The sequence below is a fragment of the Oryctolagus cuniculus genome, chromosome 3, assembly GCF_964237555.1.
Source record: "Oryctolagus cuniculus chromosome 3, mOryCun1.1, whole genome shotgun sequence".
Lineage (NCBI taxonomy): Eukaryota > Metazoa > Chordata > Mammalia > Lagomorpha > Leporidae > Oryctolagus > Oryctolagus cuniculus.
The window spans coordinates 157,127,740-157,151,441 of record NC_091434.1 but is presented as its reverse complement, the minus strand read 5'-3'; the positions used below and the strand labels follow the sequence as shown (position 1 = coordinate 157,151,441).

Sequence of the window (23,702 nt, the reverse complement as noted above, 5' to 3'; positions counted from 1 at the left end):
GATTCATGCCACACTTATCTGTTCACTTACCTGAGTTTCTAAAAGAAAGGTTAAAATTCACTCATGCTTATTAGACACTTTTCCATGTTATAAAATACAATGTTTATTGTGGGACCACACATAAACTTTAAATTAAGACCTCCTGGAAAGGATTTTTATAAATGACTGAAATACTTTTCTGCAATCATCTATAGAGTTCATTCCACAAGAATTTTTTAATATTTTCTGCATATTTCAATAATAGATTCCTAATATATTCTGATGTCTAAAGTAATTGCATGGTGATTAACTAGTTTCTGATCAATACAATATTTGAGAAGAGAAGCATATCTCTGAAGGTAATAATAATAATACTTTCCCATCAATGCTTTTTCCTTACTTTAATGAGATATAATTTATATGTAGTATGTACAATTTCTATACATACAAACATACATGCATATTTTATGTATTACATAATTTTATATAGTAAATCACATACATCTTTAGCGCATCATTAGTTAAGTTTTATATATCTATAAAGCACCTGGTTATTGATGTAACTAGTATCCAGATTAATGTATAGGACATTTACCCAAAAACTTTGCTAGTATGTAGAGATACCCATACCACCACCATTCAGATTTCTACCATTATCAATTGGTTTTTGCCTGTTCTTGAATCCATATGAAATATAGTATGTTTTTATGTGTCTGGCTTCCTTTTACCAACATCATACTTTGGATATTCTTCCAAAATATTTTTGTGTGTATCAGTAGTTCATTTATTTTGAAATATTTCAATAGTATTTTGTTGAATTTATCTCCTCTCTTATCTAGTTAAGCTATTATGAATAGAACTGATGGGGCGATTTTTTGTGTGTGAGTCTTCTGGTAGACATATGGCCTCACTCATCCTGGGTAGACTAGGAGGACTGCTGAATCAAGAATACGCATCTTTATATGCATGTGTATTTCTGTTTAGCTCTACTATGTACCACCAAAGTTTTCCTGTGATCAACAATTTTACATTCCTATTAGCAGCATATGAAATAAAGCTTGCTCCAAAAAAAAAAAAATAGAAAGAGAGAGAGAGAGAGAGAGGATATTTAGCTTGGAATTAATTATATACACACAAACCTATATAGAAGTGTAGACAAAAACACATCTCTGTCTCTAGATTTTTGTCTATTTTTCCTTATCTATTTTGGTGTGGTTCTATCATTTGTTTCTGAGTTCTAAAGAAGGCAAAGACACAGCAACTCAAAGCAAATTGAAAATTGAAAAATGATAGTAATATATTTTGAAATCTCCACAGTACAACTTCATGCTTCCTATATTGTTTCCATGGAAGAAATATTAATAGCTATTCCACTAAAACAATATCAAATAAGTGTGCAAATGCAGCAAACTATAAACTCTCCTTTTGAAGGACACTCTTTAAGTTAATATATTAATGGTTCAAGAAGTCCAACTGTAACGAAATTTACTTACCTTTGTTTAATCTATTGCTTCACAAACCTATTTGGCCACAGAAATCATCTCTATTCTATCTTTTTTTAAGTATGTCTATTGGGGCTGGCACTGTGGGGTAGCAGGTAAGGCTGATGCCTGAAGTGCCAGCCTCCCATATGGGAGCCAGTTCAAGTCCCAGCTGCCCCACTTCTGATCCAGCTCCCTGCTAATGTGCCTAGGAAAGCAGTGGAAGATGGCACAAGTCCTTGGGACCATGCCCCTATGTGCAGGGACACTTGGAAGAAGCTCCAGGCTTCTGGCTTCAGATCAACCCAGCTCTAGCTGTTGCGGCCATCTGGGGACTGAACCAGTGGATAGAAGACACCTCCCTCCCTCCCTCCATCTCTCTCTCTCTCTCTCTCTCTCTCTGCTTCTCGGTAACTCTGCCTTTCAAATAAATAAATGAATATGTTTTTTAAAAAGTACATCTATTATTATTGCTCAGAACAATCATTTTATCTTGCATTAGGCCAATCTTTAGACCAACGTGAAATTCTCTTTGATTTAGTGATAATTTATATATTAGAGATACATGTGCCCTTGAAAAATAAAAATCTCAGGAATGGGGCAGGTAGAGAGTTACTATATCTGGCTATTCTTTTATTTTAAAGTGGTATCCATACTACCCACTAAGCCCCTGTAAGCCAAATCTCCCCTTACTAACCTGATGTACTCCAAAGCTATGCAGAGCATAAAGAACCTTTTGACATCGCATATTTGCAATTACACTTCCCAAGTAGACTGGTAGATCTGTGTTGAGTTCCAATTACTACTTCCCTAGAATCATGAGGTTATGTGTTGTGAGAAAAAGTAGTAGGATGCATGTAGAATCAAAGAAAAAAATGCAAAAGCAGATGAGAGAACCACCAAAGAAGACAAATCCTCAATCCCCTTCCTCTAAAATCAACGCCATAACAGGACATGTGATGCTCACGAGAGAAACTGCAGCCTCATGAAACGATCAAAATAAGAGAAATGAAAGAGAAATTTATCCATCCTGAAAAAAGTTAATTTATTATTTAAGATTTATTTATTTATTTAAAAGTCAGAGTTACAGAGACAGAGACAGAGAAAAAAATTTTAATTTCATCTGTCCAGTGTCCCATCTGTTAAACAGTTTCATAAAATTTTCTCTCATTTTTAAAAATAAATTCCACTGAATCTAGCTTAAAGTTTCAAAAGTAGACCCAGGGACAAATCCAAGAAAAACAGCACAATTTAAAGGGGGAAATGTGAAACCAATTTCATAATGAAGTGTGAGTACTCAGACATTTTTTGAATATTAACCACAATAAATCCAATGAACACAATGAGTACAGGAAGTAGTCACCACACAAAACGAAAACCACTCACAATGAGGTGCCTTACATACCTGCCTGGGACTCCTGCTTTTCAGAATGAGACCAGGATTTAGATTTTAAAGCATATGATTTCTTAAGACAATCTTCTTGTGGCATTTTTCACTGGGTTAACAGATCATTCCCAAGTCAACCCGAGTGGGAATATGAAATTCACTCACCTGTACAAAACCACATGCTGTGAAGTCCTCAAACAAGGGCAGACTTGGGCGGTCTTCTCTATAGATGGTGAGTTTGTATGTGATCAGGGTCGCACCCTGTGCTGGAGTTTCATCTACCACAAGCATGGAGATTTTGTTCATTCCTAAGCCCAGAGGGTACTTGGCAAAGCTGGGAAGGGGGGAGAAATTGGTTTATTCAGCCAAAACTTATAAATCAATATTTATTAAATGCCAACCATTGACATAAAAACCAAGTAAGCTCCATATGATCTCATAAGAAACCTAAAATATGAAAAAATGCAACCTCCAGTACATCATTCTTTGTTATACCAAGATAAATCTTGAAGAACAAGTCATATCCTCCATTAACTATAGAATGAAAACTAACAGGTATAAGCTGTCAAACTGTACATTATCTCACTTAATATTCATAATAATTCTATGCAAATACTATGATCTGGTAAACAAATTGCCCAGAGTTGCATGGTACAGTCAGGGTTGTGACCAAGGTTGATACAACTTCACTCCATGGTATGCCAAGTGCATTTCTTCTCCTACAGCATTGACCCATGGGTATTTTCTTTGCTGTGCACACAATGTATAAGGATGTATCTTCTTTTCAGAATTACCAACAAAAGAGTTGATGACTTTCAAAAGAATCAGAAAAAAGTCTCAATGAGACCAGGAAATTGAGTGGTATGGTGTAAGGTGTCCACAAAATGTCATCAACATGCATAAGCAAGCAACCCTGAATATTCAGACTTGAGGAGTAAGGTTAGGATGGAAGGAGGTTAGTGTTCAGAAAGATCAACTCCAGCAATCTGAAAACATAAAGATGATAATAAGCAAAATTTCTTCTCAGTGAGTCCTCTTAATATTTTTGTAACACAATCCTAAATTATTACATAGAGTAGAAACAAAGATTGTTCATAGATTAGTAGAATATCAGTGTGTTCTTTCAAGCACGTAAGACTTGGTAGGAGACAGATTTCACACTCTGGCAATCTCTCCAAGTGATATTGTGGCTAAACTTTTTTCAACCACTTTCCAAATTTGGATCATATGTCTGCTTTCAAGAGTGATGTCTCAACTCATCCCACTCAGCATCCCCGTACCTTGGCCCTGCCCGCTCATGCAGGTGCACCTTGCACTGACACTTAGAAGTCTCTGCTCCAATTGTCACTGTTACCACATCAAATGGGACTTCTGAGTAATAATCTTTGATCTCTGGATTAAATTCAGGATTTAGTTCCAAATGTGGAAGTGTGAAGATCTGCTTGATGTAACATAGAGTCTCTTTATCTGTTAAAATAACAATGACAAAGAAAAAACAACTGTAAATTGGATTAATATTTTAAAATCATGTATGATAAAGGTGATTTTTCTCCAAGTTCTTTGACCAATTGCAGTGATCACTGCTGACTCTTCATCCAACACCTTGCTTACAGCTGATTATCAACTTGTCAAAAGTTGCAAAATTCACCTACCATAACAGCTGTTGACTTTAGTTGGTCTTAGGCAGATTGCAGGTTTAGCTCAGCCCTCAAAAGTTTAAAGGCACAGAAGGTAGGGAAAGTGTCTCTTCTGTGACCTGAGAGCATTTTCATGATTTTTATGACAAATAACAAGCTTCATAGCCATAGCTCGACGGCTCGTGGGGTGGTGACAAAGCGGAACCAGCCGAGAATGAGGAAAATTTCCTGGGAAGTGTCATTAGCTGTCATGAGATTGATATAATAGTGTACAGGCAGTAGGATGTGAATATATCAAATATTCAGATACAAAAACATCAGCAAGGGCATCCTAAGACCCCTCACTTCCCAAACCATCTTAACCTGCAGAAGTACCATAAAGTAGAAAGGACATCCTCTATTCTGCCTAATACTGCTTTAGAACCTAGGATTACAACTTTACATTGCTGATTCTAAGGCATTAAAAACAACCAATCTTTCAGAGTGAAATCCCATCATTAGTGGTAACATGGATAGACTAGGAGGACATTATTTCAATTGCAGAAGGAAAGAGTTGATCTCACAGAAGTCAAGAGTTGAGTAACAGTTACCAGTTTCAGGGAAGGGTGAAGGAGAGGTGTGATTATAGCAAGGATGGTTAATGGGTACAGGGCTGTAGCTGGATACTGCATTCTATAAGTAGGATGATTAGAACTTTGGTTGAAAACAATGAATTGGATCTTTCAAAATAACTATTAGAGAGTATTTTGAATGCTCTTAACACAAAGAAATGATAAATGTTTTTAGGTGATGGATATGCCAATTACCTTGATTGGAACACCATACCCTGTATCCATGCATTGGTGTTACACTGTACCTAGTACATATGTGATCATTACGTGTCAATTAAAAATTTTAAAAACTTAAAAAAAATTTGTCTTTGGGAGCCCAACTTTGATAGCAGTATCTTGGTGAGAAAAAAAAAAAGAAAAATAGCTATATAAACACACACACCAGCTACTCTATGTTTAAAAAAAGAATCCGATAGTCCAAAGGTTTAACAAAATAAGTCAATTTGTATTTTGTTCCGTTAGTACTTTGCAACAGTCAATAAAATCCCAGCAAACATAAATATAGAAGTTTAAATGGAAATCAGTAAACTAGAAACTATTCTTGCATTGCCTTTACATAAAACATTCAGTGACTTTTAACAACATAGTCACAAAAAGAGATAACACAGAATTTGCTGCAGGAAGCTATAAAACTGAAGATACAGAAAGAAGATTATTTATTAACTGCTGTGTCTTCCTCTACGTTTATACAACTGTCACAATGATTTTTCAAATCTGATGAGTTGTCTTCAATTCTTCAGTAGTTTCTCATCATTTCCAAAATCCAGGCTTCTAAAAAGGCAAACAGGGCATTGCACAAGCCCTCCTTATCTTTCTCTCCAGTTAGATTTCCCATCATGTCCATACTTTATGCTTCAATAAGAACCAAATTTTGTATTTCTTTGTTGAACATACAGATATACCACGAAGTTCATGGTACAAGTTAACAAAAATACAGTAAGGACTGGCATTGAACCACAGTGTATTAAGCTGCCACTTGTGACACGGGCATTCCATACCGAAGTGCTGGTTCAAGAATTGTCTCCTCTGTGTCTCATCCAGCTCCCTGCTAATGCCTGACAAAGTAGCTGATGATGATGCAACTACTTGGGTTCCAGCCATCCACGAGGGAGGCCAGGATGGAGTTCCTGGCTCCTGGTTTTGACCTGACTTGGACATGGTTGTTGCATCCATTTGGAGAGTGACTCAGTGTGTGGAAGATAAATTTCTCTCTCCCCCCTTCACATTGCTCTGCCTTTCAAATAAATACATATTTTTTAAAAAAGAATAATACTGGGGCCAGCACTGTAGAGTAGCGGGTAAAGTCGCCACCTGCAGTGCCAGCAGCCCGTATGGACACTGGTTCCAAAAATCTGGCTGTTCTACTTCCAATCCAGCTCTCTCTATGGCCTGGGAAAGCAGTAGAAGATGGTTTAACTGTTTGGGTCTCTGTACCCGCAGGGGAGACCGGAAAAAGCTCCTAGCTCCTGGCTTCAGATCGTCCTAACTCTGGCCATTTGGGGAGTGAACCAGCAGATGGAAGATCTCTCTCTCTCTGCCTCTGCCTCTCTGTAACTCTGCCTTTCATAGAAATAAATCTTTTTAAAAAAGAACAATACTACAATAAATATATGATAATTTCATTTTAGGGAAAAAGCTGTATAAAAAAATAAGTAAGTAGTGAATTTTCTTGAATAACTCAGTGAATTGGGTACCACCTGCTTGGTTAATTTTGCTGCTTGAAAGTGAAGCCTGCAGTATACATAGTAAAAAGGATTAAAAAATTAAATAAACAAATAATCCATTTACTCACCATTCAAATAAATAAATAATAAACAAGTAAATAAACAGACTGAAATTCAGGGGCAGGCATTTAGTAAAGCAGCTACAATGCCAGTTGGATGAAACAATAGTGCCTGAGTTTCAGATCTGGCTTTGCTTCTGATCCCAGCTTCTCCCTAACGTGCACCCTGGGATGCAGCAGGTGATGACTCAAGTACCTATGTCTCTGCCACCCACACAGGAAACCTGAGTTGAGTGCCCGGTTCAAGGCTCCAGCCTGACCCAGCCTCAGTAGCTGCAGACATCTGGGGAGTGAATCAGCAGAGGTAAGATTTCTGTCTCTGTCTCTCTGCCTTTCAAGTAACTAAAAATCAAATAAACTTAGAAGCCGAAACTCAGTTCTCTGTGAGATGGAATATATTTGCAATCATTTTCTTAATCAAAACTTTAGCATGTGCTTGTTTCTGTTTCATCAGAAACTCTCCACCTCCAGCCTGGGCGCTGCAGCCCAGACCCCTGCCTGAGAACTGACTGAGTTCTGACAGCATCTTCCACTGAGTCATCAGTGTTGCATCTATAAACACCCGGTAATTCTTTGGCATGTGTCCCACCCTAGCCCCAACTTGTCTCAGGCCAGTTTACCTTGGATCTACGGAGAACACAGCTTGAGGTATGTTGATAGCAGGCAGCTTAACCTATTTGGCAAGTGTATTTGGGAAAGCTGTTTGAAGTTTTGGTGCCTTTTAATGGATTTCTTTTAACTGCAGAATTTTATTGCCCTCTTGAGGGATAATCATAACTCATATGACACACAAGAACAGCCTAGACTTAAAGATAATCCCACCTGTTCTGAGACATCATGGAGTTATTTTTTGAATCTTCTATCACGCCATAAAAGTAGGATGATTAACAGTGGAGACCCAGGTAGGAATAGTTTCAATCCATGTAAAGACAAACAGAATTTGGAAGAGTTATCTAAGTGTTCACGTTGTCTACACCTTGTTACCTGGGATCTTAAAAGCACAATCTTTTCATTCTATAAATAAGAAAATAGAAGCCCAAAGTGGTGAGGTGACTTTGCTCACGCTGCATCTAGCCCAGAGCCTAGCACCGAGTAGACTCCACAAATGTTCATTTTTACTTTGCTGCTAGCTTTTCAATAGTCTTTTCCCTACACATTTTAGGTAGCCATCTCCCAGCAGGGTAGAATAGTGCTTAGGGGGAGAGACTGACCATGAGTACAGGGCGGGAGCGCATACAAAATACTTCTTATCTTTTTCCTACTGGCAATACTTAATTTAAAGCACCATTTACTTTAATTGGGTGTATTTGTTGACTCTATTTAACTCTATTAAAGAGTTCCATGATTTTAATCAAAGTGTTAAAACATCACAAACTAAATTGCATGATTTTTTATTTGTGAAAGACTAAATTTTCTAAGTGCATGTTTTAACACCAAATATAGACAGAGATAGAGATTTTAAAAGGTACACACTGTCAAAAACAAGCCTACTATACAGAACTCTTATTTTCCCATGATATATTATAGAATATTAAGAAAATTCTGGAGTTTTGTTCCAGTTCAGGCACTTAATAGTCCTGTGTCCTTGGAAAGTCAGACTCTCTAGAAAGATACATTTGCAAGACCACTGTAATAATACTGATCAAAGTGAATAAATTATTTTAAAATATAAAGTTTATAAAAACTTAAAATGCAAGTATTTTATTGATTATGCCTTTAATGAAAAATGATGAATTTTAAGAAAAATTGAAAATTGGCTTTAAGATACTCAACTGTTATAAGGAAAATTGTACTCAAGTACTAACCACTATAATAAACATATGGCAAGAAAGAAATCATTGCAAGATGATAAGACCCCACCTAAAGATCAATGTACAAAGCTGACTAGCCAAATTTCTACTGCAGGGGTATTCATGGCAATGCTGTAAAACTGCTCAGGCCTCAGAAGGATCTGGAAGTCAGTGTGCTTCAACACACACACACACACACACACACATTTCACATTCAAAAACAGAAAATTAAAAATTTTCTCATGTAAAAGTGATACATTATTCAGAAATCTAATGACTTCTCAAATATTATTTAAAAGAAATTAGCAGCCTACAGATAGTCAAAAATGCTAAAAAAAGGTTATTTTTTTTCAAAGTTGGAGTGTACCTAAATGCAGATAACACTACTGTACCTCTTTATTCTCAACTCACCATTATTGCAATGGATTTCTTTATCTTCATTAATAATTTGTAGCACTGCAGGTAAAAAGGAAATGTAAATTTAAAATGAAAAGTATAACCAAAAATGTAAAAAAAAAAACATTGAACTGTCTCAAACATAAGGTAATGTAGTACAACACACATTTTATTATTTACCTCTAAGTAAGACTGAATACTACATTAAATAAAAATATGTTACTTTATTCAAACCTCAGCAGAATGATTATTTCAAATATGAAAATATTAAGGGAGAAAATGAGCTGTTTACTTATCACTCTCCCCAGTGTGATCTACTGAAATTTCTTGTAGTTCTATGATCTATGACTACAATTTCCAAAGCTCCTTCAAAATAAAAATGCCATCCATTAGTTCTACTCTTCTTTATTCTAAATTTTTGAATTTAATCAGACAGCTATAGAAATTCTCCTAATAAATATGTATGGAACAAATGAATGAACAGAAACATGCAGAGTGCTGAAATCATTATTTGAGAGAAAAGAACATGTCCTTGTTTAATTTTCATTTTTGACTGCTAACAAAACCAAACATTTTTTAAAATGTTTTTGGGCCAGGCAATACTTATTTTTATGCTAAAATTTTAAAATTTATTTTTATGAGACTATATCCTTTTACCTTTTTTATTTTCAATTGTATCCAACAGCACTTGTGGTTTTTCAATGTTCTCATTCTCTGCAAAAGTATTCCTGCAAATACAATGCCAAACAATCCTGAATCAATGAAATGAGTAAAATCCATAGAAATTACATTTAGCACACTTTCTTTTTGTCTATGTGGGCAAAGTTATTTTGACAAAGGCAAACACTTTCTGGGTTTCATTCCTCAAAATTGGCAAACTAGCCCCAAATGAGAAGGGTGGAGATCTCATCATTTCTAATCAGTAGAAACACATTTGAAGAAAACCAGGGCAAAAAGTCATTCCTCAGTCCAAGGCAGAGCAATCTCAGATAGCCTGGGTCCAACAAAAGTGATTCAAGAATGTACATTCTTATTGGAATCTGTTTGGCTAAAGTTACACAGTTTTGAAGCAAGAAGCTTGGAAACTCTGAGACACAGCTTGAGAAGAACACACAAGGGCATTTCAAAAAAGTTAATAGAAAATAGAGTTAAAAATAAGTATTTCAGTGCAAAAAGTGAATATTATATAAGGGATATTCAATAGTTCTTGGAAAATGTGTACCATGAAAACTGCGTGGATTGCAAATTTTTGCACTAAAATAAACATCTTTTGTATAATTTATTTTTTATTTATATAAAGAGACTTCATGTATTTCATATGCAGAATTTTAAGCACGTAATGATTCTTCTCACCTTGCATCCCTCCCTCATCCTTCCCTTCTTTCTCTTTGCCTTTTAATTTTTGTGATAACACTAAAATAAGCTAGACTAAAAGGGACAAATTTCTTGTTTTCTCTGATTTGGTAGCTAACATACACAGATACACAGCACAATAAATTTATCCTTTAAATCTATTTCCACAATTTTGAAGTACCCTCACACATATAATCTGAGAAATATAGGTGAACAATGCAAAAAATGACATGTTACCACGACTTTTATCCTTAAACTCTGATCAACAGTAGCGAGCTGTAAGGGGTAGTCATGTTCTGGTGTGTTCTCCCCATTTTCTTTGTTACATAACTAACTAAATGCTTGCCCAGATTGCAATTCAAATCCTCAGATTTGGGACCAGAATAATCTAAATTGCAGACAGAAAAACTGCTGGTCCTGGTGATGGCAGACACGGCCCTCGGGCCCCACACAGCTCTACTCTCTGTGCTGTTGTGTCTCCATTTCCATTCAGCAAATGGAGATTACAGCACTTGCCTCACTTCACAGGGATCCTGTGAGAATTAAGTAAAAGGATCTGTGTGAAATAGCATTTTATAATATTTAATATCTCCAATACCATACTAGGCATTGGAGAAGAGAAGAGATGAATAAGGCATATTCAATTCCTGCAAAACGTGAACATCACACAAGAAAGTATGCAGAATCAAGGAATTAAAATATTGCTAAAAGTTTTATAGCTATTTTATTTTTTAAAGTCTTCATTTTGTTTTGAACACAAGGAAGGAATCAGAGATGGGAGGTAATATTGCCTAGCACTCACTTTAGAATCCTTGCCACCCGCCAAGAAACGGAGAAATAAAGCAAATGTGAGATATGTTTAGTTGAAGTCCCACTGAATGCCAGGCCAAATTAAAATAAAATCCTAATTTACAGGAAGGGAAAACTAAACATGAATCTTGCAAAAGATACAACCCTCAAAAAGTACATAAAACGAATTTTGGAAACATAATTGTTTAAAAGGCATGAGACACTTTGTATATTAAAGTATCCTAGGCTGGCACTGCGGCTCACTAGGCTAATCCTCCACCTGCGGTGCCCGCACACCGGGTTCTAGTCCCGGTCGGGGCGCCGGATTCTGTCCTGGTTGCCCCTCTTCCAGGCCAGCTCTCTGCTATGGCCTGGGAGTGCAGTGGAGGATGGCCCAAGTGCTTGGACCCTGCACCACATGGGAGACCAGGAGAAGCACCTGGCTCCTGCCTTCGGATCAGCGCATTGCTGCCATTGGAGGGTGAACCAACGGCAAAAAGGAAGACCTTTCTCTCTGTCTGTAAAAAAAAAAAAAAAAAATCGTACAGTGATTTCTTTTATAATTTTTTGAATAAATTATTTGTTTCACACCCATGTGAATTTTCATGAAAGCACTTCCTTACAGCAAGCTATATGCAGTTTTATTTCCAGTGAAGTGAAAATTGGCAGAGAGAGGATAAACACTGATTTTTGAATATTCATTCTGTTTAGATTTACACTAATTCCATAGAGACCCAAGATAACTACTAGGAGTTACTTAACTACTCTTGCTTTTGTAACTTTCTCTCTCCTCATCTTGCTGCCAGAACTTTATTTAAAATGAAGGATGAAGTCATTTACCCTGTGGGGAGTGTAGATAAGCAACATCCACTTTTTTTCTGCAGAAAAAAAACTAGAGATGGCCCTTATAAATATAAAGCCAGTGATGGGGCCAGCGCCATAGCTCACTAGGCTAATCCTCTGCCTGCGGCGCCAGCACTCTGGGGTTCTAGTCACGGTTGGGGCACAGGATTCTGTCCCTGTTGCTTCTCTTCCAGTTCAGCTCTCTTCTGTGATCCGGGAAGGCAGTGGAGGATGGTCCAAGTGCTTGGGCCCTGCACCCGCATGGGAGACCAGGAGGAAGCACCTGGCTCCTGGTTTCAGATCGGCGCAGCGTGCTGGCCACAGCGCTCCAGCCATAGCGGCCATTTGGGGGATGAAACAACGGAAGGAAGTCCTTTCTCTCTGTCTCTCTCTAACTCTGCTTGTCCAGAAAAAAAAAAAAAAATATATATATATGTATATATAAAGGCAGTGATGGTCTCTCTGCAAACTATACTGGAAAAAGCACTCCGGACCCTGGAAAAGAAGGCCAGAGTCCTAGTCTCAACTCCCTTTCCATTAACTGTGCAGCTCCAACAAATGACTGATCTTCCTAGCTCTCAATTTCTCCTCAGGGAAACTGATATAATTCGTATCCTCCTTGCAATAGGTATGAATGATTATTAAATATGCAAATACATTTATTCACTGGTAAACCTAAAGATAATTATAACTGAGTATTTTTCCTTGAAATGTTGTAGGACCAATATTCGAATTGCTTCCTTATAGATCTCCAAAGTCACTTATCTCTGTGCTAACCTAGATAAAGTTTTTGAATTTGTCTTGTTTTTCCTAAAAAAGAAATTGAAATGTTACCCCCTACTGTAGAAGTTAAAGTGATTTTTGGATGGTACAGACCTGTGAAAAGGAAAGTGTACTGGTGTTCACTACGCACCTGTGTCACAGGGTGTACAAGGGACAACACATGGCACTCTGATGTTATCTTATGCAACCCTACCTCAATAACACAGAGCGAGGAGTTTAATCCACATTTTACACAGAAGAAAACTGAGTCTCAGAGGGGTCTAAACCTAGTCTCTTGTAATTAATGAACTCTGAAGTTGAGATTTTTCAATCTAAGTCTATGACTCAAAATAGTCCTGATGCTTTCTAACCATACTCAACACAATTAGTAAATTTCCAGATGGGAAGAGAATCCCATCTTCTGCGTTTAAGATTAATGGATTATTTAACCTCATAACATACGTGGAGGGTGAGAAATCTTGCTGGGGAACAGCTTTCCAAAACCTGTATCCCAAGGGAATTTAGTCAAAGTGAAAAACAATCCTTTAATAGCCTCCTTGGGAAATCAAGTGTGTTCTTCACCTGCCTATAATGATGAATGAGGCAGGCTTGGGTTATCTGGGTAGGTACAAAATACAAAGTGGCTTTGAGCTGTATTAGCTAAAACTCAATTTTCAAACAACCAAAATCTTCCCCCAGGCCTTCTACTTCTTATTAAGGAATTCAGGCCAACATGATAAAGTTACTGTAGCTATTAAAGTGAATTCTGATCCTGGGAGATATTGTAAGAATTCTTCAAATATATGATGATTTGTATTTTTTTCTTTTTTTTAACTTTTATTTAATGAATATAAATTTCCAAAGTACAGTTTATGGATTACAATGGCTCCCCCCCTCCATAACTTCCCTCCCACCCGCAACCCTCCCCTTTCCTGCTCTCTCTCCCCTTCCATTCACATCAAGATTCATTTTCAATTCTCTTTATATACAGAATATCAGTTTAGTATATATTAAGTACAGATTTCAACAGTTTGCACCCACAGAGAAACACAAAGTGAAAAATACTGTTTGAGTACTAGTTATAGCATTAGATGATTTGTATTTTTGATTTATATAGAGTAGTGTCTCCCAGTACTGTTTTCAGGATCTCCTGAGGTGGAAGGAACTGAAGTCATTACAGAGGCAGACTGCAAGAGATGCAAATGATAATAGCAGGGCCATTTAGTCTTTGATCTCCCTGGGAGTTAAGGTTGACTTCTGTTTTCCTGGCAGTAGAAAAGTCAAATACGCCCTTGATTCTATCTGTATAGGAGAGAATGGGCCAAACCTCAGGTGCTGCCTTCACCTCTTTCACTAACTTGAGGTGTTAATAGGTTTCACCTGTCCACACCCTCCTTCCCACCTCTTAATGGAAGTGAATATAGATGGCAAACTGTCATCCCCGCCACACATTTCCTTCTGAGATTCTACTTTCTAAAACATAAAAATTCCTGGGGCCGGGCATTGCGACGTAGCAGTGAAAGCCACTGCCGGTGATACTGGCATCCCCTATGGGCTCCAGTTGGAGTCCTGGCTGCTCCACTTCCTATCCAGCTCCCTGCTAATGGCCTGAGAAAAGCAGAGGAAGATGGATGGCCCAAGTGCTTGGGCTCTTGCCACCCATATAGGAGACCTGGAAGAAATTCCTGGCTCCTGGCTTCAGCCTGGCCAAGCCCAGGCCTTTGCACCTTTCTGACAAGTGAACCAGTGGATGGAGTCTCTCTCTCTCTCTCTCTCTCTCTCTCTCTCTCAACTCTGACTTTCAAATAGATAAATAAACCTTTTAAAAAAATCCTACCCTCTAAAACAAAACAACAAAACAAGTTTTGACAAAGACAGCAAACATATATTGATAAATCTGACTAGATCTTGCCAGAATAAAGTCACACTTCAAAAACCTGCTGAGTAAATATTCTTACGTCTGGAACCCCTTTCTGACTTGGTTCATAAAAAAAAATCTCATCTAATTCTTTCTGTCTGATGCTTCCTCAATTCAAGGATATAGATCATAGAATGAAAATAATTTGAAGCTTTTAATTTTCAGCATCACTTTATAGTGGAGTCAAGTCCTGTTGGTTTGAAAAACTCTTGGGTGTATTTTTGTTACAGTGTTTGAAGACCACTGGAATCATTATGGTTTCAATGTTTTAAAGACGTTTATTTTCCAGAGCATGAATTTTTGGACACACTTCTTTTTGTTGCTTTCTTTAATGTAGGCAAAACCTTTTTGAAATCAATCTTTAGACTTCAAATTTTTTGGACTGCACAATTCAAATTTGTGGCTGTCTTACCATTCCAGTGGAAGTAGCTGCGTCTTTTTATTCATGAGCCGAAACTGTTCAAGTGCATTTAAGAGGGACCAGTATTGAGTCAAAACCGAGCCAGGTTTCCCCATAGGACTCTCCATAGCATAAAATTCATGCATCACAGATTGAATCCCAGGAGTAGTAGATGGGAAGAGCTGACAAGGAATATTCAAACACAAAATATCAGCGAAAGTTATTCAAGATAAATTACAGCACAGTATTGCTAGAGAAGCCTTCATACTCATAGTCAGATATTTTAGAATATCTGAAATTATTAAAATGCACTAGCCAGTGTCATAATTTAATATTCTCTGCAGTTGTCAAGGTCAGTGCCACTTTTTATAAGGAACTTTGTTGATATCCTATTTCTAAATGAGGTGAGTTTACTTTTCATTGAATAGAAATAGATTTCTCCTTGCTGCAATAAATAACCCAAACAGCTAAATAGCAGAGTGAGTCAGACAGTGGGAAGAATGAAGAGAAATCCACTTGGGCTACAAGTGAATTATGCCAGGGTGAGAAATATTAATCTCATCAAAGAAAATAAACAGCCCATATCTATGCCTATCCTGTTTTCTACTTGGAGTCAGGAAGTTGGGATTTGCTCTTTCTCTTGCAAAATAATTCTTTAGTTTTTCCTCACATTGTGTCAGCAGATGTCCTCTACATTCACAACATCTTAAATTATGAATTCCAAAACAGCAAGGCCAGGTAGCTTTGTATGTCTTTCTATAGTATTGAGTAAAACTACTGGGCATGTGATAATAATAAACTATATCCAAACTAATTAAAATGATGATGTGTTAGTTGAATTATCTTTGGGAAAATAAACTCCTTTAAGACATCCAAAATATGGGGCTAAATTATAACAACTATTAAACACTACTTACTTTAGTAAATTTGTTGCAACTCACTCAACTCACAGATTTTTTAAAGCAAAAAAAAAGGGGGGGGCTTGTGCTAAATATCAGGTTAATAATGGATTGCTAATGGCTTTATTAAAATGCTATTTTAAAAAGATGTTTGTATGAACAAATCTCACGTGAAAACAGACAAATTCATTATAGTCCACATAAATGGCAGAACTGGAAATGAAGCATACACTGTGCATATGCACCTGCTTATGCAATAAATTACCCTTTGGTATTGACTATTACATTAACAGAACCAAGAAAAGTACATAGAAGAGAAAGTGAGCATCCTTCTTAAGGCTAAAACCACTAAAGGTTTTTATAATTATTTATATTTTTTATTTGAATTTTCCAAAAGAATTGCAAACATTTATGATTTAAGTAGTTTCCTACAATATTCTTGCTATATTGATTTATATTTGATTTTGCACAAACAAAAGGATAGAGTAAGCAGAAATAAATTTTGATTACATGTAAATGTCCCAAAGCCAGAAAAAGTATAACTTGGTTGGAAAAATTCTGACATTTTCCCCTTGAGAGCTGTCAAATCCTGGCAGCTGTACTAATCCCATATTCTTTTACCCCAACACAAGTTCTCTGTTGTCTGCAAACTCTTAAAGTAAAGCATATAAATCTTATTCATCTTACTATTCAGATCTCTGAGAAGAAAAAAGATTATTAAGATTTCTATTTCTGAAAGAAATATCTTCCTCTTGTTTGAAGTGAAAACCTGGTAGCTTAGATTTGATTTACTACAATCTCCATAATCAAGAGGAATCAAATGTCACTTTTGTTTTACCAGTTGGAATTGTCCCAGACCTCCAAGCTCTTCTATGAAAGTCATAATTGAATTAATTTCCTCTATAGGCAGGCATTGATTTAGTTCCTTTTGATAGTTTTCACCCTGTAATCGGGAGAGGAAAAAAAAAAAAAAAACTTAAGCAATTGCCAAAATGTCAAACAATGTTAGCCCAATTCCCTCTCACTTCATAAACTGAATTTTGAACTGAATAAATACACAGCTGGACTCATTAATACTACACAATACATAGCAACTTTGACTTGTCACAAGGATGTTTGTGCATAAGGACATTTCCTACTTCACAAGGAGGACCTGCATCAGACAGTTCAAGAATGCTTTGGCCGCAAGGCTGGTGAGCTCAGCACAGAAGGGCAGGATGGCCTGGGACAGCCACTGAGGAATGCAGGCAGAGCATCCCTTGGGCTCTGGGCACTCGAGGTAAGAGCCTCAAATGGATCTTTACACATGAGCCCCACATCTGGGAGATTAACATCTTGGAGTTTCATGGACTCTGGAGAACAGACATCCCCCATATTTCCCCACCCTCATTATTTCTAAAGCACCCTAAAGAGTGGAAGGTGCACAGATTACCACTGTTTCTGGATTGAGTACTTTTAATGACACCCATGCATCAGAGATGGAAAAAAGGAAATAGAAGGAAAATCATAGGAAAACAGTCCAAAAGGTCAGGTTACAGCTCTCAGAGACGTCGTCCCTAGAGCACCAACGGTTGTGAGGCCTAGCATTCTACACTGCCAAGTTCTCGGAATGTAGCTTTTAGACAGAAAAATACCCAGGACACAATACTTTTTATGATAATCTGTACAGATTTTTTAATACATCAAGAAAACGTGTGCTAACACGTGATAAAAACTAACCACTGTCACCCTGAATCACGACACCTAATCATCAGCCTCTAATGAAATATGTTAGCTGTTGTGACTACTCCAAAAAATTAGGGTTGCAACTCCAGTCTCCTGATATTGAACTGCAGAATTCATCACTATTCTAGACTACCTCCCAAAAGTTTTAACCTTCTCATATTAAAGTATCCCTTTAGGGGCCAGTGCTGTGGCGTAGGGGGTAAAGACACCACCTGCAGTGCTGGCATCGCATATGGGCACCGGTTCAAGTCCCTGATGCTCCACTTCTGATCCAGCTCTCTACTATGGCCTAGGAGAGCAGTGGAAGATGACACAAATCCTAGGGCCCCTGCACCCACGTGGGAGACCCAGAAGAAGCTCCTGGCTCCTGGCTTCGGATTGGTGCAGCTTTGGCCACTGCGGCCAATTAGGGAGTGAACCAGCGGATGGAAGACACCCCCCCCCCCCGCCGCCGCCTCTCCTTCTCCTATGTAACTCTGACTTTCAAATAAATAAATAAATTCTTTAAAAAAATCTCTTTAGATAAAACATGTATAATGTGTAATATATACAGACATTCCTTAGGAATTATAAACTGCTTTACTTCTTGAAAGTACTTCATGTTTTAACCTAAAATGTTATCATAAATAGACAGTCATGTCCTTGGTTGACATAAAAAATAATAATAGTCTTTAGGTAAGAAAAAATAATTTCAAATGAATTATCAAACTGCTTCATTGCACAATAAAGCAAATGACACCTTCAATGGAGTGACTAAAAAATTTATCAGTGAATAAATATGTACTTACCTTAAATATATCTGATCTATAAAGTTTCTGAAATATCTCAGAAAATGCAGGAAGCGAAGATTCATTGGGGAAGAGAAAATTGAAAGTATCCTTTAGAAGGAATTCTTCTGTGTTTTGGTCCTCAAGTTCCACACTATCATCATCTTGAAAATTTAAATGTTCATGCACCTTTGGAAGATTAAAAGCATTGGTTTACTTAGAATACAGCAGACTTACTTCTAAGACATGATTTATTTCCTGTAGGACTGTAGATCAGAACTGACATCTAGTGGTCCTTTTGGAGGTAAACAGTTTTATGAATGTGAGTAATGTTCTTTTGAAGACACAATTCTTTCAAGTGTAATAATGTACTATACAGTTGCATTAGTTTATCTTGAAACTCTTTATAGTTGCAGGATTTGTGTTCATGGATGATAATTCAAGAACATGACAATTTTTCTGGAGTATAAATCTAAAAGTATATAATATAAACTATTATACACATATTCAAAATAATAAACAAATGATCATTAAAAAAGTCAGTTCATAAATTCTCAAAATTTTATGGATAAATCTTACTACTAGTGAATAAAATGCCTGGGCCATATATTATATTGTCGATTTCCATGTATAATAGTTTGAAAAAAGAGTAAATGTTATATAAAGTTGAATACCAATTACACATAAATTTATTTTGTTCGTCTTCCTTTCTTCCTACTCCATATCCCAAGATAAGCTTTTTAAAGACCAGTTCAGTCAATTGTTTTTTATCTTCTTGCCATGAAGGGCTCTTTTACAAGAAAAATAGTTTGGAGAGATGGTGTGAGAGTTTATTTAATTTAGGAGGAAGGAAAATAATTGGTGTACAAAAAACACTCCTTAATTTACACATTTATGCTAGAAAAAATTTCAAAAATTGTCATGGCTTTTAAGTGAAGATACAGATCAATTTTAAGCTAAATGCTTGCACATAAAGAATTAAAAAGCTACCTTTTTTTTTTTTTTTTTTTTTTTGACAGGCAGAGTGGACAGTGAGAGAGAGAGACAGAGAGAAAGGTCTTCCTTTGCCGTTGGTTCACCCTCCAATGGCCGCCGCGGCCGGCGCGCTGCAGCCAGTGCACCGCGCTGATCCGATGGCAGGAGCCAGGAGCCAGGTGCTTTTCCTGGTCTCCCATGGGGTGCAGGGCCCAAGCACCTGGGCCATCCTCCACTGCACTCCCTGGCCACAGCAGAGGGCTGGCCTGGAAGAGGGGCAACCGGGACAGAATCCAGTGCCCGGACCGGGACTAGAACCCGGTGTGCCGGCGCCGCAAGGTGGAGGATTAGCCTAGTGAGCCGCGGCGCCGGCAAAAAGCTACCTTTTTTATAATACCATATGATTACACTGGTCATCTGCTATCTTCTATTATTGCATGCCTGCTTTTCTCCATTGACACATACTTGATTTTATACAACATTTATTTCATAGACAGTGGTGAACCATAGAAAATTCATCTTTGCTCTCCAGAGACACATAATGTGATTGGAAATCATAGGTTTCCCATATATTACTTAATTCTCTGAACTTTGGGAAATATATGGAGTCTTTTAACCTTTTTAAGGTTCATGGAAAAGGCATACTAAGAAAATGTATGCAGTATTTCAAATCTTTTATATGAAAATGAACTTACTTTTAAATTGTTTTCCATAAACTTTTTGAAAGTGCTTCATGTAAGTTTGTAGTAACTTTGATGCAAACTCTTATTTCTTGATTGGTCATTATGAATGAAAACAGCACACACACACACACACACACACAGATCCTTGACCAAAAGGCAGATGCTGGCAGTAATCATGAAGCCTTTGCCAACTCACCTGGAGTACCAGAGGGTGCCTGAAACTGTCATACCCAATGTCAACAGTTAAGAGTTGAAAGCATAATCTGCATCTGAAATAAAAGCACAAGCTAAGAGTAAAATGCAGTATGCTCTGCCTTTCAAATAAATATATAAATCTTAAAAAAAACTTAAATATGGAGAATGAAACTTTCCTACTCCTATATGTAGACTATTATCCACATAAGTATGATAAAATTCTTTAATTATTTTTTTTTTATTTGAGAGACAGAAAAGGGGTGGAGGTGGAGTGACAGAGAGTTACCACCTGGTTCACCGCCCAAATGTCTGCAGCCACTGGAGCTAGGCCAAGCCTAAGCTGGGAACTGGGAACTCAATCCAGGTTTTCCAAGTACTTGAGGGATCACTACCTGAGGGCATGGATCCAACTACCTGAGCCATCACTTTCTGCCCACCCCCCACCCCCCGAGGCGGGGCACTATTAGGAAACTGGAATTGGGAGCAAAGCTGAGACTAGACACCCGGCATCCAGGCATCCAACATGAGAAGCAGTGTCCCAAACAAGAGTTTTAACCATTCTGTCAAACACCTGCCTTTCCCTCTCCTTCCTTCTCTCTTCCCTTCCTTTCCTTTCCCTTCTATGCCCTTCACCTCTCCACCCATCCTCTCCTCTCCCCTCCCCTTCCCTTCCCTTTCTATGCCTCATTCCCTCTCTCCCTCTCTCCCCCTCCCCTTTCTTTCTTCTTTTTGACATGCTAGATACAACATTTCCTTAGAACAAAGGCAATACATTATATTCAAGTAGGTTGCGATCTGGAGATACCAATGATTGAATTTTGTTAGTAAAAGACTTTGTTTCCTTCTGTGTATTTGCAACTCAGTGGGAAATCCTACAATAAACTCTATAACGTGCAAGTGAAATTATACCTGGTTAACATTGCGATAGAAGTAGCTGAGGTTGAAATGCCACTGCAATTTAAAAATTAATTTAGGGGCCAGCATTGTGGTGTAGTTTGTAAGTCACCATCTGTGACGCTGGTCTACTATATGAGCACCAATGCAAGTTCCCGCTGCTCTGCTTCTGATCCAGCTCCCTGCAAATGCATCTGAGGAAACAGCAGAAGATGGCCCAAAGCTTTCGCCCCTGCCACCCTCATTGGAGACCAGGCTGGAGTTCCTCGCTCCTGGCTTTGGAATGGCACTGGCAGTTGTGGACATCTGAGGGGTGAACCAGTGGATGGAAGACCTCTCTGTCTTTTCTCTGTCACTCTGCCTTTTAAATAAACAAATTAACCTTTAAAAAGTTTAATTTAAAAATGTGCATTATGTCTTGTCACTACTATTTAGATACTAACAAATCTGTAACATGCTCTGAAGTTTTAGGACCTGTAAGTGAGGCCACACATATGTAGAAGATTATACTTGTATGTTACAAAATTTTCCAGGTACCACCTACTTATGACAATCAAGAAATGTTTTCATTAACAATTTCTAGCACATCGGTTTTTTTTTTTTTCCATTTATAATTTAAAATGTGTTTACCTATTGAAGGTCTTTGGTCCCAGAGTAGATGCTTCACTGAACACTTCAGCTGCCAGCAACAGTTTGGTAATTACTTCCTTCATGTTATCAAAAGCCTGCAGAGGGGAACTGGCCCTCAGGAATGTCTCAAAAAATGTTTGCAGCTGTGAACAAAATAAAAGATGTAGATGTTGAAACAATAGGCTCAGTTTGTCTTTCTAGCCCTTTTGAGATAATCAGTTAGAAGGATTCCTTTAGTTTATCTCTCCTGGGTACATTAGAAAAATAGAAATGCTTGATAAGCTAAGGCTTATATATCTTATAACTTAAATTACTTAAGAGGTGCTTTCTTCGGCTTGTTTTCCTCATTTCACAGCATCTCGTCTTGGAAAGTGCACTGGAACTTACGTAACAAGGCTGTGATCAAGGTTCCCCACTTTAATTTGTGACCCCACTGAAGTAGTAAGCTTGCACTAGCCACTCACCTCTTTACATTGGGGTGAACACTGAAAGAGAGTTGTGAAGCCAAATTAGTAGAAAATGTGTTTGAAACCGACAGACATTTAAATCTCACTTTTTATTACCACTTTTCAGCAAATATTGTAACAAAAATGACTGTGTCAATGGTGCTTTTTCAACCTGCTTTTCTGCAGAAGCTCTACCCAACTAGAGAAGAATCTGAGAACCAGTGTCCTGCTAACATTTTAAAGACTTCTTGTGGGTAGAGAACATGGGCAATATAACAAAGGAAAGGTTAAGCTAAGATTCATCTATGCTTCTTAGGATCATTATAGTTAGCTTCACAAATAACTATTTTTATTTGCTTATATATTTAAACAATCATAAAACCAAAGTACCTCTTGAAGAGGCTTAGCACCAAAGTTCAAGTCAACATTTCAAAGAAGGATAAAAGAGATCTCACATTGATTCATGAACTTCATTCTTTCAAAGATGAAGAACAAAAAATATTTGTTGAAGAAACATGCATCAGGTATTCTATTAATGTTTTTGGAAGAACAGACTAAGTCTATCTGAGCTGTGTATGATTTCAAAGAGAAAAACTTTTGTTGCTGCGATCATGAAGGACAAATATTGGCACAGATCACCTGAGGAAAATAGTAAATGTATCCTTAACACGCACAGGCAAAATTCCCAAGGCAAACAAATACTGAATTCATCAACGTTTACCAGCAGGAAAACAAAAATCTAATGCGATGACATAGGAAGACCCCAAAAACACACTCAGAGCATCTGGCAGTGTGGATGTTTTTCCATTTTACTAAGGAAAATGAATGGAATAATTATATAATGAAAAGAAAACAAATTAATGCCAACACTAAAAATGTTAATATGCCCCTGAGTCAAAATAGAATAACATGCTTTTTATAAGGAAAATAAACATCATATTTCACTTAGTTCACCATATTATGTAGAAAAGGTTAGTTGTGATATGACCGTGTTTTCCTAGTGTTTCCTGAATATCACAGAGGTTGAGGCTAACAATACTTGAAGTTGGAAAAGGTCTGTGTAGTACATAAGACATGTAGGATTGCTTGTGAGATGATATCTTCCAGGGGAAGAACACTTAGTGATTTAATGTCTTGGGGTTGTATTTATTCTCCTAATGTAGAAATGATTATTTCTTAATTTTTGATGCTAATAGTGAGCATGGAATATGGCATGCAATTCAGTACAACTTTTAATGAAACTCAGAACACACTGCATGACCCAGTGGTTACACAGTACACTCTGTGGACTGAAGATCCCAGGTTCAACAAGAGAACTTGTGGCACCACTAACAATGCTTCCCTTAAGGAGGATTATTG

The 23,702-nt window shown here is 37.4% G+C and overlaps 1 protein-coding gene across 1 annotated transcript in view; it reads right to left on the bottom strand.

Moving 5' to 3' along the window:
* CPED1 (cadherin like and PC-esterase domain containing 1) overlaps positions 1–23,702 on the bottom strand; it is a 335,522-nt gene that overhangs the window by 159,915 nt on the left and 151,905 nt on the right. Inside the window, exons 7-15 of the mRNA XM_008258284.4 lie at positions 21,898–22,040; positions 20,375–20,447; positions 18,542–18,709; positions 16,867–16,971; positions 15,142–15,311; positions 9,722–9,792; positions 9,080–9,124; positions 4,128–4,314; positions 3,013–3,181 (exon numbers count right to left, since the gene is read on the bottom strand). Of these exons, the coding sequence (XP_008256506.3) occupies positions 3,013–3,181; positions 4,128–4,314; positions 9,080–9,124; positions 9,722–9,792; positions 15,142–15,311; positions 16,867–16,971; positions 18,542–18,709; positions 20,375–20,447; positions 21,898–22,040 (1,131 nt within the window). The remainder of the gene's footprint in view (positions 1–3,012; positions 3,182–4,127; positions 4,315–9,079; positions 9,125–9,721; positions 9,793–15,141; positions 15,312–16,866; positions 16,972–18,541; positions 18,710–20,374; positions 20,448–21,897; positions 22,041–23,702) is intronic.